At 35.8% G+C, this 16,506-nt stretch overlaps 1 protein-coding gene across 14 annotated transcripts in view; it reads left to right on the plus strand.

Moving 5' to 3' along the window:
* The window catches only part of NAALADL2 (N-acetylated alpha-linked acidic dipeptidase like 2), a 1,370,084-nt gene that overhangs the window by 1,139,066 nt on the left and 214,512 nt on the right, over positions 1 to 16,506 (plus strand). For 13 of the 14 annotated variants that reach the window (XM_063722339.1, XM_063722336.1, XM_063722335.1 and 10 more), the window contains one exon: positions 12,288 to 12,434. The exons of the other annotated variant lie outside the window; for it this stretch is intronic. In XM_063722339.1, the coding sequence (XP_063578409.1) occupies positions 12,288 to 12,434 (147 nt within the window). The remainder of the gene's footprint in view (positions 1 to 12,287; positions 12,435 to 16,506) is intronic. 14 annotated transcript variants of the gene reach the window in all.

Below are 16,506 nucleotides of genomic sequence, written 5' to 3' on the forward strand. Positions count from 1 at the left end.
AGGTAATGGCCCTTACAACTGGTGCAAAGAAATCGAAACATGCAAGGATTAGCATTGGGGTGTGAGCCACGGGTAGTATTTGGGTGTCCTATACACAGTGCTCCTTGAATACGATGGTTGTCCATGAAGGTCTAATGGGCTCACTCCAGCAAAGCTATCCTGAGGATAGCAGTTAGTTTGGCCCACGGTTTTAAGTTTATGCGATGATGCTGTCGTCTGTCAGACTTGCACATATTACTGCTGATGGTGTTATTTCCTCTGCCCGATTTCTCACTCTCAGCATCTAACCTGCTTGAAATGGTAATGTGTGGTGATATGCCATCCACATCCTTTTGCCCTTCTGTTTGCCAAGTCTGCATTTTTCAATTTTTTTTCTCCCTGTGCCCTCCTAAAATTAAACGAATTACCTCTAAAAAACCTGAGAGCACCTACCTGATTTACAACTGCCCTCTAACCCTAGTCACAGAGAGGACAACAGACTTTTCCCTGGTATCTAGTGAATGATGCTAATATGCAAAATAATTTGAATTGTTTCTTTGCTTCTGGCTTACTTTTTTAAAAATATCTGATTTTTTTAAAGGAATGTACTAAACTGCTTCACCTACAGAAGATTTAATTTAAATATTTCATTAAACATATTTGCAGCCTGAGAGAGTTAATATGAATTTGAAAACCAGTTAGATTTTTCAGTTAATTTTTTTAATGTCTGGCAGCTGGAATACATCACTGACAGGCTGACACCATATTATTTAAAGTAGCATTGCCTGTGAGCCTAAGAGAAGCTATTTAAGACAAACCTCAAGAAGGCTGGTGAAATAATAGCTGGAGTTATGTTATGTCAGCCAATTCCTCAGCATGGAACAGCATTGTGAGGCCAGAGTTGTTATCCTTCACTGAGACATAAAATCTATATCTTGATTCTTTTGGTCATTTAAGACCTATGGGAATTGTACCCAGAGGGAGTGTGCTTTTATCCAGTGTCTGGTTTATCCAGTGTCTTGGCCAAAGGTCAAGATGGATGGGACAGTCGTATCTTTTCAACGTGTTCAAGGTTTCATTTAGGTATGATCGGAGTACAGTTTTTGGAAAGGCTCTGGATTTGTCATTCTATATACAGTTTGCAATTTGTGAAGAAGTAGGTTTAGCTGCTGGAGTGACCAGTATCAAACCTACTAAAAAAGTGCCAGTGTAGCAAAGGAACCCATGGAGTATTTTAATCTAATAAATTATTTTAACTTCCACTTCTTTTACATTTAAAAGGTAATTTTACTTTGGGTGATTAATCAGCAGCTTAACAGCGCTTTTTCTATAAGATGAGGAACATATTCCTTGCTCCCTTAGCTAAATGGGAGGAAAAATCTTTAGGCCAGCGGTGGAGGTTGAAGAGAGCAACAATCTAAGTTAGAAACTTCTGCCTGCCATTCCATTTACTATTCTTATGTCTGTAGGGGATAACAAAACTTTTAGTCTGTAAAATGGAATAAAAATAACTCATCTGATAGAAATGCATTATCATCTAATATGATGTCCATTTGTAAATGATAAGTCCTTATATAATTGCCTCCTTGGACTAAGTGAGGTGTTCCATATTTAGCATATTTTGACAATACATTGATACTTTCCTAAAAATGCACACACACACAAACCGTGTAAGCAAGAATGGTCCTGATTATAATCATGAAATGGATGGTGTTCTGCTTTCCATCTTGGCCCAACATCTTTTGGCTCTTTATTCTCTCCTGGTGTCCTGCTGGTAACTTGGGTTGTCAACTTAAGTGTCCCTTACCCCAGCAGAGGCCTCATGCTGTTGTCCATTCCCAAAACCTCTGTAAGAGACCCTGTTTTTCCCTAATAAAGTGGCAGTTTCTCTTATCTGTTCTCTCCCCAGTGATATATGCATTTTTGATGGTCCCAAGTCTATTTCACAACTCTAAATACCCAATTTCTCCACTGTTAGGCACTTCTTCAATTGTGAATATTTCTGAAACTGGGCCATATCTGTTACATGGTTTGTTTATTCCCTATGTCCAAACAAAAGCCCTTTTTTTTTTTTTTTTTTTGAGATGGAATCTCGCTCTGTCCCCCAGGCTGGAGTGCAGTGGTGCGATATTGGCTCACTGCAACCTTCGCCTCCCGGGTTTAAGCGATTCTCCTACCTCAGCCTCCCAAGCAGCTGAGATTACAGGTGCCTGCCACCACACCCAGCTAATTTTTGTATTTTTAATAAAGATGGGGTTTTGCCATTTTGGCCAGGCTGGTCTTGAACTCCTGACCTCAGGTGATCTACCCACCTTGGCCTCCCAAAGTGCTGGAATTACGGGCGTGAGCCACTGCGCCAGGCCACAAAAGCCTTTTTAAAGCCTTTTTTCATACTATATTTTACAATCAAAGGAGTCTTAGAATTGGGAACACATAACATATAGTTCAGAGGGAATTTTAAAAATGTAACATTTATTTTTTGGAGAGGTGCTTCATTCACAGAAATACAAAAGTAATAAGCAAATAGACAATGGAAAGTTTTTCTTCTAAACCCATTCCTCACACCAGTGTCTCTCCCCAGAGGCAAATGGCATTTGTATATATTAGAGCATATAGACTTTTATTTTTAATGTTTGAAACACAAATGATATCTTACAGAATATCTCAGCACATTATTTTTTAGGTAGAAATGTGTCTGGGAGATTGTTCATTATCAGTGTGTAAAGAGATTCATTTTTCTTTCTAAAGACTATATATTATTTTATTATATGTGTGCAATCTAACTTATTTAAATTTTGTAGAATTTGTATTAATTTTTTTCCTCAGTATGAGGCACCAGATTTCTCACATCCTTCAAGACACAGTCCATATTCAAACAAACTTGACAAGGTTTTGGGGACTAAATATAAAAGTCGCTTTATGTGTCTTTTATGTATAAAGGCATTTATAATAATTTTTTCTGGGTAATATCAGTTCATCTTCATTAATTTTTTTGTATCAGCTTATCTTTCTTCTTTATATATTATAGAAGCTAGCTATTTGTCTGTGAAATAATTTGTAAAATATTTTTCCAGGTTTTCATTCATGTTTGTTTATGGTAATTTTTGTCATACAGAAAAGTTATAATTTTGTGTAGTAGGACTAATTAATCTTTTTTATCTTTTGAGTTTGTGTCATAGTCAAACATGTCTTTTTCATTCTGAGGTTATTAAAATTATCTTCCATTGTTCCCACTACAATTTTATGATTTAGATTTTTACATTGTAAAGATGGATTCATCTGGAACTTATTGTGGTATAAGATACCGTAGAGTAGGTACTATTTTATTACTTTAGTGGAGGTTTTTACTTAGATGCAACAGTTTGGTTGAAATCTGAATATTTTCTAATGTTTTAAAAGAACAAACCTGTTTTTATTGTTACACAAAGTCTTAAGTGGAGAGAGAAAAAATGAAGAAATCCATCTTCTTCCATCTTGTGACTACTGGTGAGGGATCTTGAACTGGTCAGAGAAGAGCAAGAGAAAATGAAGGTCAGTTGTTGAGGGAGTGGAGAAGAAAACACCAGCTAGAAGCTGGAGTAAAAATAAGAGTAAATATTTTCATGTTTCTCTATTTTTTTTTCTTAGAGATTGATCTTTAAAGCACTCATTAGTGCATAATGAAATTTTAAATTTTAAATAAAAAGTATTTCAAATATAAAAGAACATTTTTCTATATCTGATAACAAGATTAAGTTCGTATAAATTAACAGAAGAAAGATGAGAATTAGAGGGTGTTTTCCAATTTGGCAATGCTACTTGTGTAGACTAGAAGATTGGCAATTTTTCACTAAAGCTGAAAATACTTTTTGTTAACATCCAGTAAGTAGGTTTTAAATCTTTGCAGAAACCCTGAGAAATTGGAGATTTTGAAAACCCCATATTATGGGTTGAATTTTTCTTTTCTTTTCTTTTTTTTTTTTTTTTGAGAGGGAGTCTCATTCTGTTACCCAGGCTAGAGTGCAGTGGCACTATCTCGGCTCACTGCAAGCTCCGCCTCCTGCATTCAAGCAATCCTCCTGCCTCTACCTCCCGAGTAGCTGGGACTACAGGCGTGTGTCATAACACCCCGCTAATTTTTGTATTTTTGGTACAGACACAGTTTCGCCATGTTTGGCAAGGCTGGTCTCGAACTCCCGGCCTCAAGTAATCTGCCTGCCTTGGCCTCCCAAAGTGCTGGGATTATAGGTGTGAGCCACCGTGCCTGGCCCCAAAAATTTCTATTTTATGATAAGATGAAATCTGGTTTTCTTCCCTTACCCAATTTAATCTTTAATAAAGGCATTGCAAGTTATATTTTAATTTTTAGTTTTTTTTTTTTACTATTCTGGAGATATTTTGTTTATGAGAAGCTCATTAGATGTTGACGTTTAGAATAACTTAAATAAACTTCTAGTATAAAACAGTAGAAAAAGTCAGTAATCATAACCTCTTATTTTCTTTCAAAGATTATTAGAAGACATCTACAATGCATCATTAAATATTGGGTATTGGGTTCACATGTTGGCATAAAAATACAAGTTAAATAAATGAAGAATACATGGCACACACAGTAAATATTGAAGAAAAATTATAGATGCGTAGTTTGTTACAACTAGATCTGGTGATGCAATATGATAAAAAGTAAAAAAGACCCATGGAATCCTAAAAAGGACAAATTTAGAAGTAGTTTATTCCCATGCATTAATGTAGTTTGTGAGCTGGATATATCAATATAGTACATAAAAAGGAGCATTGCATTTGAAGTGAAAAGTTCTGGGATTAAATCTCAATTCTATTAATTTGGGGGCCTTAATTTTCTAATTTGTAAAGCAAAGCTATTTTGCTAGGAGAGTTTCCCTGCTGTGGGCTATTTTGGCAAGCTGCTAAGTCCTATATAGACCCAGTCTCAAAAATTATGTTTCAAATGCTTCAGTTAAAATGCACAGGGTTAAAAGGAAAGCAACGATATTAAACTGCAATTACCTAAGTAACATACAAATTTGCATTTTTGTAATATATAGGCTTTTTAAAATTAACACATTAAATGACAAAAGTCAGCAAAGTGTCTCATAACTGCAATATTTCCAAATTAGCAATAAGTTCAACTGATATTTCAATGTTTTGGCAATAACTGAAATATGATATAAAAACATGATTTTATTTGGTTACAAAGTTACAAGTACTACTAATATTGTAACAAATGTTACTGGGTTCATGGCCTATTTCATAATTGAATGGAATGTTGAATTTCAGTTAGAAGCAAGTGAAAATAAAGATTTTTTTTTTTTTTTTTTTTCTGGTTCACCAAGTTCTCAGATCTTTAATTCTATTTGTGGATCTCAGGGTAAGAACCCTTGGGTATAAGGATATTTAGCTTCTTTTCTCAGTTTCAAATGTAATGATTTATCCATGATCCTTCAATTGTTTACATGTTCACACTGCCCAGGACCACATCTGTAAAGTTCTAAACTATAAATGTTATAACACAATTTTGTCAGATTACCTCCAGCTAATCAAATAACACAATTCTCCTCACCACCATTAATTAGAAATTGAAGTTTAATTTTTCACTAGTTCTAATGAAAATTTCTTAAAACAAACAAAAAGGTGACCTACCATCTAAGAGTGCCTATGTTAGTCAGAGTTCCCCAAAGAAACAGAATCAATAGGATATATCTTGCTATAGACTAAATGGTTGTGTTCCCTCAAAATTCACACATTGAAGACAAAATCCCCAATGTTGATGTTATTTGTAGGTGGGGCCTTTGGAAATTACATAGGTCATGAGGATGGAGCCCTAGTGAATGAAATTAATGCCCTTATAAAAAGAGAGGTAGATACAAGATCTCTCTCTCTCTTTCTGCTCCTCATCATGTAAGGATACCACGGGAAAACTGGCATCTGCAAACCAGGAAGAAGGCCTTCTCTAGAACTTACCGTGATGGCAACCTGATGAACTTCCCAGACTCCAGAGCCATTAAAAATACATGTCTGTTGTTTAAGCCACCTGTTACGGCATTCTGTTATAGCAGCCCAGACCAACTAATACACACACACACACACACACACACACACACACACTTTATATATAAATACATTAGTGACATATAATTATACAATAATATATAACTATATGAATTTGTGTGTGTGTGTGTGTGTATTTGTGGTATAAGGAGATCTATTATAAGGATTTGTCTCATGTGGTTATGGTGGCTGACAAGCCCAGAGATCTGTGGTTGGAAAGATACACAACTAAGAGAGACAGTAGTGTAGTGCTAGTCTGAATTTGAAGGTCTGAGCACCAGGAAAGCCATTAAGTTTCATTCCAAAAGCTAACAGGCTTGAGACCCTTAAAAAGCTTATTTTTGGGAGGTTCAGAACCAAAGAAAGGAAAAGACCAATGTTCTAGTTCAAGGCAGTCAGACAGAAGGAGTTTTCCCACTCCCCTTTCTTGTGGGAAGGTCAGCCTTTTTGTTCCATTCAGGTCTTCAGCTGATGAGATGAGGGGTGTCCACATTGAGTAGGGCAATCTGCTTTACTCAGCCTGTGAATTCAATGTTAATTTAATCTAATAACACTCTCATAGACACACTCAGAATGATGTTTGACCAAATATCTGGGCATCCCATGGCCCAGCCAAGTTGACACTTAAAATTAACCATCACACTGCCCTATAGCAAGAAATCTTTTTTTTAACATCATTGGTGTCATTGTAATAATTGGTACTTTACTATACTGTATAAACCAGGAAAACCAGTGAGATAAATTATTTCTACAAAATTGAACTTACAAGACTATAACTGAAAAGAAAGTGACTTAATTTTGGCCGGGCAAGGTGGCTCACGCCTGTAATCCCAGCACTTTGGGAAGCCGAGGCGGGCGGATCACGAGGTCAGGAGATCGAGACCATCCTGGCTAACACGGTGAAACCCCATCTCTATCAAAAATACAAAAAATTAGCTGGGCGTGGTGGCGGGCGCCTGTAGTCCCAGCTGCTAGGGAGGCTGAGGCAGGAGAATGGTGTGAACCCAGGGGGCAGAGCTTGCAGTGAGCCGATATCATGCCACTGCACTCCAGCCTGGGAGACATAGTGAGACTCCATCTCAAAAAAAAAAAAAAAAAAAAAAAAAAGAAAGTGACTTAATTTTATTATGGTGTATTGAATATGGTATTTTTATTTTGAATGTTACACTTTTCTTGCTGTTTAAGTAAATAATCAACTTAGATTTCCTGTGCATGTAGAGTAAATGCTTATGTATGCAGGAGAAAGCAGAATGTGGGGAAATAAAACATTTGAATTATTAAACAGATTTTAAAAATACTTTTAGACACTTGTCAATTGTCTTGGCATCACTATTTAACTAATGCAAATATTTACTTAATTTTTTTATCTTACTTACATGATCATTTACTATAAAGTTTTGCCTTTCAGTTTAAAACTGTACTTGCAAAGAGCATACAGATTTAGGACTGAGGTAGTGATTTCATTTCAGGTCTTCTGTGGACCTGTGGGTGGAAAATTAAGCTAGTGACATAACCATGGTCCTTGCCTGAACTTGCTCCTGTTATGAACTGGAATAAAAATGCTGGTTATCAAACATTAAATATGAGGCATTTTGAACTCCTTGGATGAAATTCTTAATATGAATTTACTCAGCCTTGTAAATAAATTTTAAAAATTAATTGACCTGCACAAATTTGCGGCCAACCTCCCCTCTTCCATGGTGCTTAACTCGTAGTAAAACGAAGAAAATTAACATTTCTTCCTACTAGTCTCTCAAATATTAATGCTTATGAGGGTTGAGTAGATCAATGTCTATTACCTCACATGGATCTATTATAATCCACTGAAGTGCTGTGAGGAAAAACAATTCACATTAGGATTGAATATAGATTTACGATCACTTCAGGTCTGTGGATTTGGCCTTAAATTCATTACCTTAAAGTAATGAATAATGAAGATTTAGAGAATAGTGTTTCTATGCCAGGAATGTTTTTCTCTTAAGGGAAATCCCTAGATAAAATGACCTTCGGGGGGAAAAAAAGACCCACAAATCTGCAAATTGGGTTCCTAGCTTTTGGGTTATCTGGGCAAATTGGGTTATCTGACTTTTTAACTTTGAAGCTAGTTAGAAACAAAAGCACGAAAGGACAAAATGAACACAGGTTTGAAGGTAACATGCTTCTTCCCCTCATCACTGGTTAAATTAGTGAGAGTGGGAAGTAAAGAATGAGGTAGACAAAGAAAGAGAGAGGAGGAGAAAACGTTGTGTGTGGAGTGGGGATGGGGTGGGGGAATGGTGAATTAAGTCCTCTGCAAGGCCATCAGAGAAACTCTGGGTTCAGTAGGTGAGAAACAAACTCCAGGAGTATTCCTCAGGAAACTGTGTTGTCCCTGAAGCCTCCATCTTGGTTTGGCTTTCTTGAAGCATTTTGCCTCCCTTTGGGCTTGATTATGACATGAGGTGGCTCAAAAGTTAAGTGCTCCCAGCTATCGGTCACTCAATCCTCTTTTTCTGTATGCTATCCCCTCTCCATAAATAGTCCACATATAGCATCAGAGATGTAGTTTAATAGATCTTAACCCTCAAAATAAAATTGTAAGATATTTCTAGATAATGCTAACTCTGTTGCCATCTTTGTTGGTTTACCAAAAAAAAAAAAAAAAGTTTTTATATGGCAGAGGCAGCAATATGAACCATTAGGGAAAAAAGTAGACTTTTAAATAAATAGGCAAGGCAGAGCAAACTATAGTAGGAAGAATGCAGAAGTGTTTGGGGGAATGTAATCTTGAAAGCTGAATGCTGCCCTTTTGATTTGCCTGAACAATACAAAACATGTAAATAATTATGTACTTAAAAGAAACCATGGAAATGGAATGCAATGAAAATATTGAAGCTAAATGATAGTAGCTATAGCAAGAACAGAAAGACTAGAAGAGAACTCACAGTGGCTTCAGAAATAACAGGCTGAGGCTAAACCAGAACTGTGCTCTAGGTAACTGTTAGAGCAAAAAATTGTTGCAAGTAGCTGGGCCCAGTAGTCCCAGCTATTCAGGAGGCTGAGGTGGGAGGATCCCTTAAACCCAGAAGGTCAAGCTCAGCCTGGGCAACATTTAGCAACATAGTGAGACTCCATCTTGAAAAAAAAAAAAAAAAAATTGCAAGGATTGACTGGAATGGGGTCATTTGTGCAATCTTAGAAACCTGCATATGTGAGAAACTAACACCTTTTGTCAGAGGGCAGCTATTATATAACTAAATGTTTATATAACTAATGATGACAATGAAAATATCAAATATTAAACTTAAATACAATGTTTATTTTTTAAAAAATAATTTTTAATAGGCACATATTGTAGAATTTGACATTGTTAATTTTTGACCATGACATTTTTTCTGTTGAGAGAAAAGTTTTGATCTAAGCAGCATGGCTGAGCATGGGTGGATGTTAAGAGTTAATGTATGTAAAATGAAATTAAAGCCAAACCTATATTTTCATTTATGTTGAGTAGGATGCTTTTGCTGTCTTGAAAAGACATACATGTTACTTCATTAAAGAGAAAGTAGGTCATTTAAAAATGATTTTTACTTTCATTAGGCATCAGGAGAAAGGAAAGACCAGATCTTATCATATCCTCATTAATGACATAAAATGGTGCAACAATCTCAGTTTCACAAATTCAAATGCCTCTGGCCCTATTCAGTAAATTTGAATGAGTAGAGCAGGCTAATGTGAGACACTAGTGATGGATGTTAATAAATGTCTTGCCTGCCCTAGGCATTTAAATTCAACTTAAAAAACAAACAACAACAACAAAAACCTAGCTAAGCAAATACCTCCAGAGGTGCTCGGGATTTATAACATGATATAAAATAGTTTGTTTTTCATGTTCTAGTGCTTAAGACTAGCTCTTCTTTGGGACTATTCAAGACCCTCCCTAAACTGTCCCAGCTTAATATAAAACCCCCAGGAGTCTTAAGCCAGAGGAATGTGTCAGAAAGTGAAAAAGGATTACCTCCCCCCTTTAGAAAAATTTAGCTTTGAAAAGAAGCAAATTGGTGGTGGGGGGTGGGGGTCACCATAAAAAGGATTAAGTTGCTACTGATTGGACTGTATGGTAAGAACATTCTTTTTCTATTTCCAAAGTGGTTAATCAGCCAAGATAGTTGTAAACACATTAAACAGAAACACTGCCTTGTCTGTAAACTGAAACCCTGACTTGCTTGTAAAGGTTCATACTGGCTTTCCATTTTAATTGATGTTTAACTTTGTTGCAAAGATCTTTCCATTAGGTCTTCAAAGAAACTAGATAGTTATTGAAACATTATTATATGTTTATAACATCCAGCACTGTGGTTGAAAGAAGTTGGAATAACTTATTTTCTTAATATTACATCACATATTTGCAAGTCTTTTGATAAATATTAGCAAAAGACAAGGTGATCTGAAAAGGAAAAGTGGGGAGCTTTATTTTCTATTAAAAACAACCATCTGTAGACTAGGGAGGCACAGCTTTTAGTATAAGTGAAAGTGTATTTTCTGAAGAACAAAGGGAGAGTCTAGCTTAAATAGGGAAAACGACCCTCTCAGTTCTCAATCAGGCCTGTTTATGCAAATGAAGGATTCAAACTTGTTTAGTTCTGATTGGTCAAAATAGTAGAGTACTGATTGGGTGTTTTCCATGCCCCCAGAACTCTCTGTCAAACTTTTGATTGGTTGTTTTCTGTGCCCCAAACGAGAACTCTGTGTCAAACTGTTCTTTCAAAGGGCTGATGAGGGGCAGTTTCTAGCTCGTTTCTCTTGTGTCTGGTTACAGGAACTGTTCTAGCTCAGGGTGTAAAGCAAATGTTTGTGGAGCTGCTTTTTCCAAGAATGGAAAAAAAGCTTTTTCTCACTCTAGCAAGTCCACTTGCTTCTGTTTTTAAATTTCATCGTCCCTGTTAACCACAGGGACATCTCTCTCCCCTGTGAAGCTTGGGTCTGATTTTACAGTTTGATTTTAATATAGATTATATTTGAAAGTATTTTTGAAATTATGTCACGCCAGAGAAGCATGAGAAGTTGAAAAGTTGATGTCTTGATTCAAAGGCAAATATGGATTGAGTACATACTTTATGCGCTTGTTATGACACCTGATGTTCTTGTACTTATTGCCTCATTTTCTCACAACTGTCCGGGAGATTGGTATTCTTCCACGTTTCATAGTTGATGCCACTGCATCTCAGAAATGTTCTAGATTTTTGAGAAATTTATTAAAGAAGACATTTTAATGAATATTAATTATAAAACCCTTTAGTTTGTTTTATTTTTGTAAAGCTACTGTCATTTGTTTTGCATGCCAGACAACTCTTAGTTTAAGAAATAAAAGCCTGTATCATCTTATATTCCCCAGAGCTTGAACTTAGCTGTGTGGTTCACTATGGCCCACTGTAGTTGTTGGCATATAATTTTAAAACATCTAGGAATATGCCTTCAGGAAGAAATGAAGAAAGTTTCTTCTCTAGTTTTTTATTTTTATTTTTATTTATTTATTTGTTATTTATTGAGATGGAGCCTTGCTCTTGTTACCCAGCCTGGAGTGCAATGGTACACTCTCGGCTCACTGCAACCTCTGCCTCCTGGGTTCAAACAAGTCTCCTGCTTCATCCTCCTGAATAGCTGGAATTACAGGCGCCTGCCACCATGCCCGGCTAATTTTTATATTTTTAGTAGAGACGAGGTTTCACCATGTTGGCCAGGCTGGTCTCAAACTGCTGACCTCAGGTGACCCACCTGCCTCAGCCTCCCAAAGTGCTGGGATTACAGGGGTGAGCCACCACGCCCGGCCTCTTCTCTAGTTTTTAATAAACATTTTAAGAAGAACAGAATTATACCCTACAAAGCATTCTTTAAGTTTATGGGAAAACTTAATTAAAATAAACAAAATGCTATACCTTTTTAGAGACTCAGCATTCTTTTTTAAATATTGTCAGAGTCATCAGAGTTCAAATTAAACTTATGATAAAAAATGCTTTTGAAGCAACAACAGCAAGCAAAGCTTGAATTCTGGCCAATGCTAGTTATGCTTCAGTGAGCGTCAGAATCAAAGAGGAGAGTTACAATGCAGATTCCTGGGCTCTACCAGCCATTAGGTAGGACAGTGTGGAGCCTAAGCATTTGCATTTTTAACAATCTCCAGGGTGACATTGATGCTGCTGATCTGTGGACCGTATTTTGAGTAGTACTGATTTAGGGATGAACTGGGAAGCATAGTATGTGTTAACAATTTAAATTATGTTTTTCAGAAAAATAATTTCAACTGTACCAGAAGAGCTCAGTGCCCAGAAACCAATATCAGTTCTATACAGATACAAGGTGATGCTGATTATTTCATCAACCATCTTGGAGTTCCCATCGTGCAGTTTGCTTATGAGGACATCAAAACATTAGAGGTGATTGTTCCTAAAAAATGCAAAACACACACACAATATAGCAGACCTGCAGAATTTGATTTTATCCAGGCTCTTCAATTTTCATATCAAACAGGTCACTATAGAAAAGCGGCTTCATTTAGAGAGTTATTCTTGCTTTTCAAAGCCTTTGTAATAGTATTTGAAAACATCAGCTCTTTTCAATAGTGTTGAATTCAATTTAAAAAGATTTATACTGTCACTCACATTTTCACACGGTGCTCTGCAACAAGAAATTTGCAGTAGTTGGATTAACATCAAAACATAATTGTAATCTTCAGTATTCACAGAAACAGATGACATGTGCAATAGATTCTCCTCTCCTTGCCCAAAGGAAAATGCACTTCATGTTCTGTATGTTAATGTGAGTCTTGTGGATTAGCTACCCAAAGTTTGTCAATAGTTTCCCTGCTTAAAAAAGATAATACTTTTTTTGTGAAGATGGAAGCATTTTTTTCCAAAGAATATCACAAAAGCATGATTCACCTTAATTAAGTCTCTGTTCATCCATCTTTTGGACTTCAATCCTTCTAATCTTTCTCAGAATTGTGTCTCAGGAAACTGCTTCTCTGTGGATCTAAACCTGTTGGGACATTTTACCTTCATTTACAAATTATTTATGCATTATTCGGAGCTATTTGAAAGCCTCTAGAATGGCTTGCTTGAGGTAATTACTACATTAATGAAATAATGGCTGGAAAGTACGGTAAAATCTGCCTTGCTCTTCAAATATAAATGTTCCTCAGAAGGGGTGCTTAAATTATGTTTGTATAGGCTCAACTTCAGATATGCAATATCTTAATTTTTAATAGCGTTGAGTAATATTTGGCTTTATGTTTCTCTGCAACCACACAGGAAGTATTTTAATTCTTATTTATCATGTATCTAATTCATCTTGGTTTAGTTTTAAGCCAAGAATTTAGAGAGAATAGTATAGCCTTGGGAATGAGATGGAAGCCCTGACTCTGACACTTACTCAACAAATTATTTAACATCTTTCAAAATGATTTTACAAATGAAGTACTTTGGTATATTTAGGGAATTTATAGAGCTGTGGTGAGGATTAAATGAGACTATGCATGTAGAGGGTTTAGCTAACCTTGAGCAGATAATAAGAAGTCCCCATTATTGCAGTTATTATTGCAGTTATATATTGTAAGTACAACATATTAATGGGATAATTTCTAAACTTTTTAGATACGAACACATCAGTAGAAGGGAGGAGTTTGTTAATTGTTGAGGAAAATACGTTTATCAGGCTAAAGAGGTGGAATTTGATGAGGATCAGCTGGAGGATCTGAGGTGTTAAAAGAGAAGATTTTGAAACAGGGACCAGTGAAATTCTAAGAAGAACCGTATTATCCTAAGGCTAAACTGTCTAACAGAACTGGCTTAGTCTGAAGGATCCAATCGTTTTCAAATTATACCCACAATATCTAACTCCCACCACCAAAATCATTTGTATTATTTATCTCCAAAAAAGTAACTAAAATGGAGTCCCCTATGCTTTATAACAAATGACCTTGTTGATACTGCTTTAGTGGAAGAATTTTTAAAATGGATTTGTCCCTTACAAAATGTGAATGCTTGAGATGAAATAAGTTTTTTTTTTTAACTGTCTGAGGAAACAGAGTAACCTTTGCTTTCTGGGTTAACCTATAATAGATATTGGTATACAGCTATTAAGAGGAATTTTAAATATTAAAAAAAGGCTTTACCCATGATGTAAAAAATATTTATCCTATGCCAATTAGTAAAGCAGGTATTAGAGCTTTTTTATGAAGTCGCAGTTACAAATATATATGGAAAATAGATTGGTGGATTTGGAATTAGGAGGCCTGAAATTTTAAATCGCTTCATGTTAATGGTCCAGTTACATTGGTTTCTGGGCTTCTGCTTTTTAAAAAAAATCCGTATCTTATTAAAAACAAAATAAGGATAGGTGCAACGGTTCATGCCTGTAGTCCCAGCACTTTAGGAAGCCGAGACGGGCAGATTGCTTGAGCCCAGGAGTTTGATACCTGGGCAAAGCGGTGAAGTCTTATTTCTACAAAATAATACAAAAATTAGCTGGCTGTGTTTGCAGGTGCCTATAGTCCCAGCTACTGGGGGTGGTGGGGAGGGCTGTGATGGGAGGATCACTGTAGTCCTGGACGGGGAGGTTGCAGTGAGCCAAGATCACACCACGGCACTCCAGCCTGGGTGACAGAGTGAGACACTATCTCAAAACAACAACAACAACAAAAGAAGCCCATAATATGTACCACTTATTGCTTATTTACGACTTATTGAGTACTTGCCATGCTAAGTATTTTATACCCCTTATATCATTTATTATTTAAAACATCACTATAAATTAGCTTTTATTATTAACTCTGTTCATGCTGAGAATGAAATGGAATTTAAAGGCTAGTAGCTTATCCAAAGTCATAAAGATAATAAATGGCCAAGACAGATGTTGATCTAAGATATGTTTGACAGTAAGCCTATGTTCTCAGCTATTATACTAAAGATTGCAAATTGGAAGCCCAAGGGCAAGAGATAGTCTATCAGTATATTTTGCTTGACCTATATGTTACTGAAAAATTGAATTTCTGGAAATATTGTATACTTTTTCTCCACGGAAACAATCAACTAAATGGGCACTGCTCACTAGCCTGCCATGTTGTTTGTCCAAGAGTGCAGTTAAGAAGATATTTTCTTCAACATCTGTTTCTATCAAAGATTAGGAGATGAATACTCAACTAAGGGTCAAATGTTTCACCAGACTTGTGTCACTTATAGTATCTGTGTGGCCCTTGTAGGGACTGAGCTCATTATCTCTGCACTCACTTTAGTATAAGAGTTAAAGTGAATAATTTTATAGCTGCTTCCACTTTCAAAGTGGTATTTTCTAAGAGAGTTAATTTTATTATTATATCCATGGTTTTGAAGAAATTACCTATTTGACACTTATTTGGGTGATTATAATGCAAACCTTAGAATTACTATCTATCTATCTATCTATCTATCTATCTATCTATCTATCTATCATCCAGTAAGATTGATCATGGATCTATTATATTCAATTTCAACAACTGAATCATGATAATAGGTGAAAAATTGAACTGTAGGAAAATAAACTGGTGCAATAGAGGCCAATTTTTATGGACATGTCAATAAAACATGACATTTTGTAATATCTATCCCCAGTATTTCAAGCTATTCCACATTCCCACCAATGGCTTTTACCTGTAGTTTCTCTGGATGCAAATATATTGCATAAAATTGCTTAAAGCACCTTTGATCTTTAGCTTTTCTTGGCATCTGTACTCTAATTTTCCAATAATTAACTTTTACAAATGCATTGCAATCTATGGATTTGCCAAATGTTAGAATGATTCCTTCTCATAAAATAGTGCCCTGTTAATTGAAACATCTCCAGTTGTAAGCTTCATTTAAATAGGGTTTTAGATTTATAAATACCATTGCACCTGTTGGGAGAAGCATTCTGTACAGATTAAATACAATGCAGAGATTGTCAAAAAGGAAAAGACAGATGCTTTCTGATTAAGAGTGCAATATTTATGACAGTCTGGTGGTCCAATGCACATTTCCTCTGTCACTTAACAGGTGTTTTACATTTTGTTGCAGATCAGTATATTTATTCTCTACAGGGCATGCCAGAGGGTCTATCTTTCTTAGTATATCAAAAGATCAATCCATGCTCTAGCAAGCTTCATATCATAAATTGAAGCTCCGATTCCTCACTCTGTTTAACCTTATACTTTTCGCTGTTCTGTTTGAAACATTCTATTTTAAACCCAATTTACCTCTATAATAGAGCATTTAACATTTAAATAATAATGAGATAAAAGAGTATTATAGCTTTTATATAGCAGGAGTCATGGCATAATTGTTTCAATATCATTTAATAACCCAGGGACAGAAATTCAAGTAGCGTAGGTATTTTGAAACTCTTACTAAATTTTTTTAAAGCTAGATAACTTTGATACCAATTCTAATTTTTAAAGCAATATACAGCGTATGTAATTATGCCTCTGTGTGTGTGTGT

Source organism: Pongo abelii, chromosome 2, assembly GCF_028885655.2.
Source record: "Pongo abelii isolate AG06213 chromosome 2, NHGRI_mPonAbe1-v2.0_pri, whole genome shotgun sequence".
NCBI lineage: Eukaryota > Metazoa > Chordata > Mammalia > Primates > Hominidae > Pongo > Pongo abelii.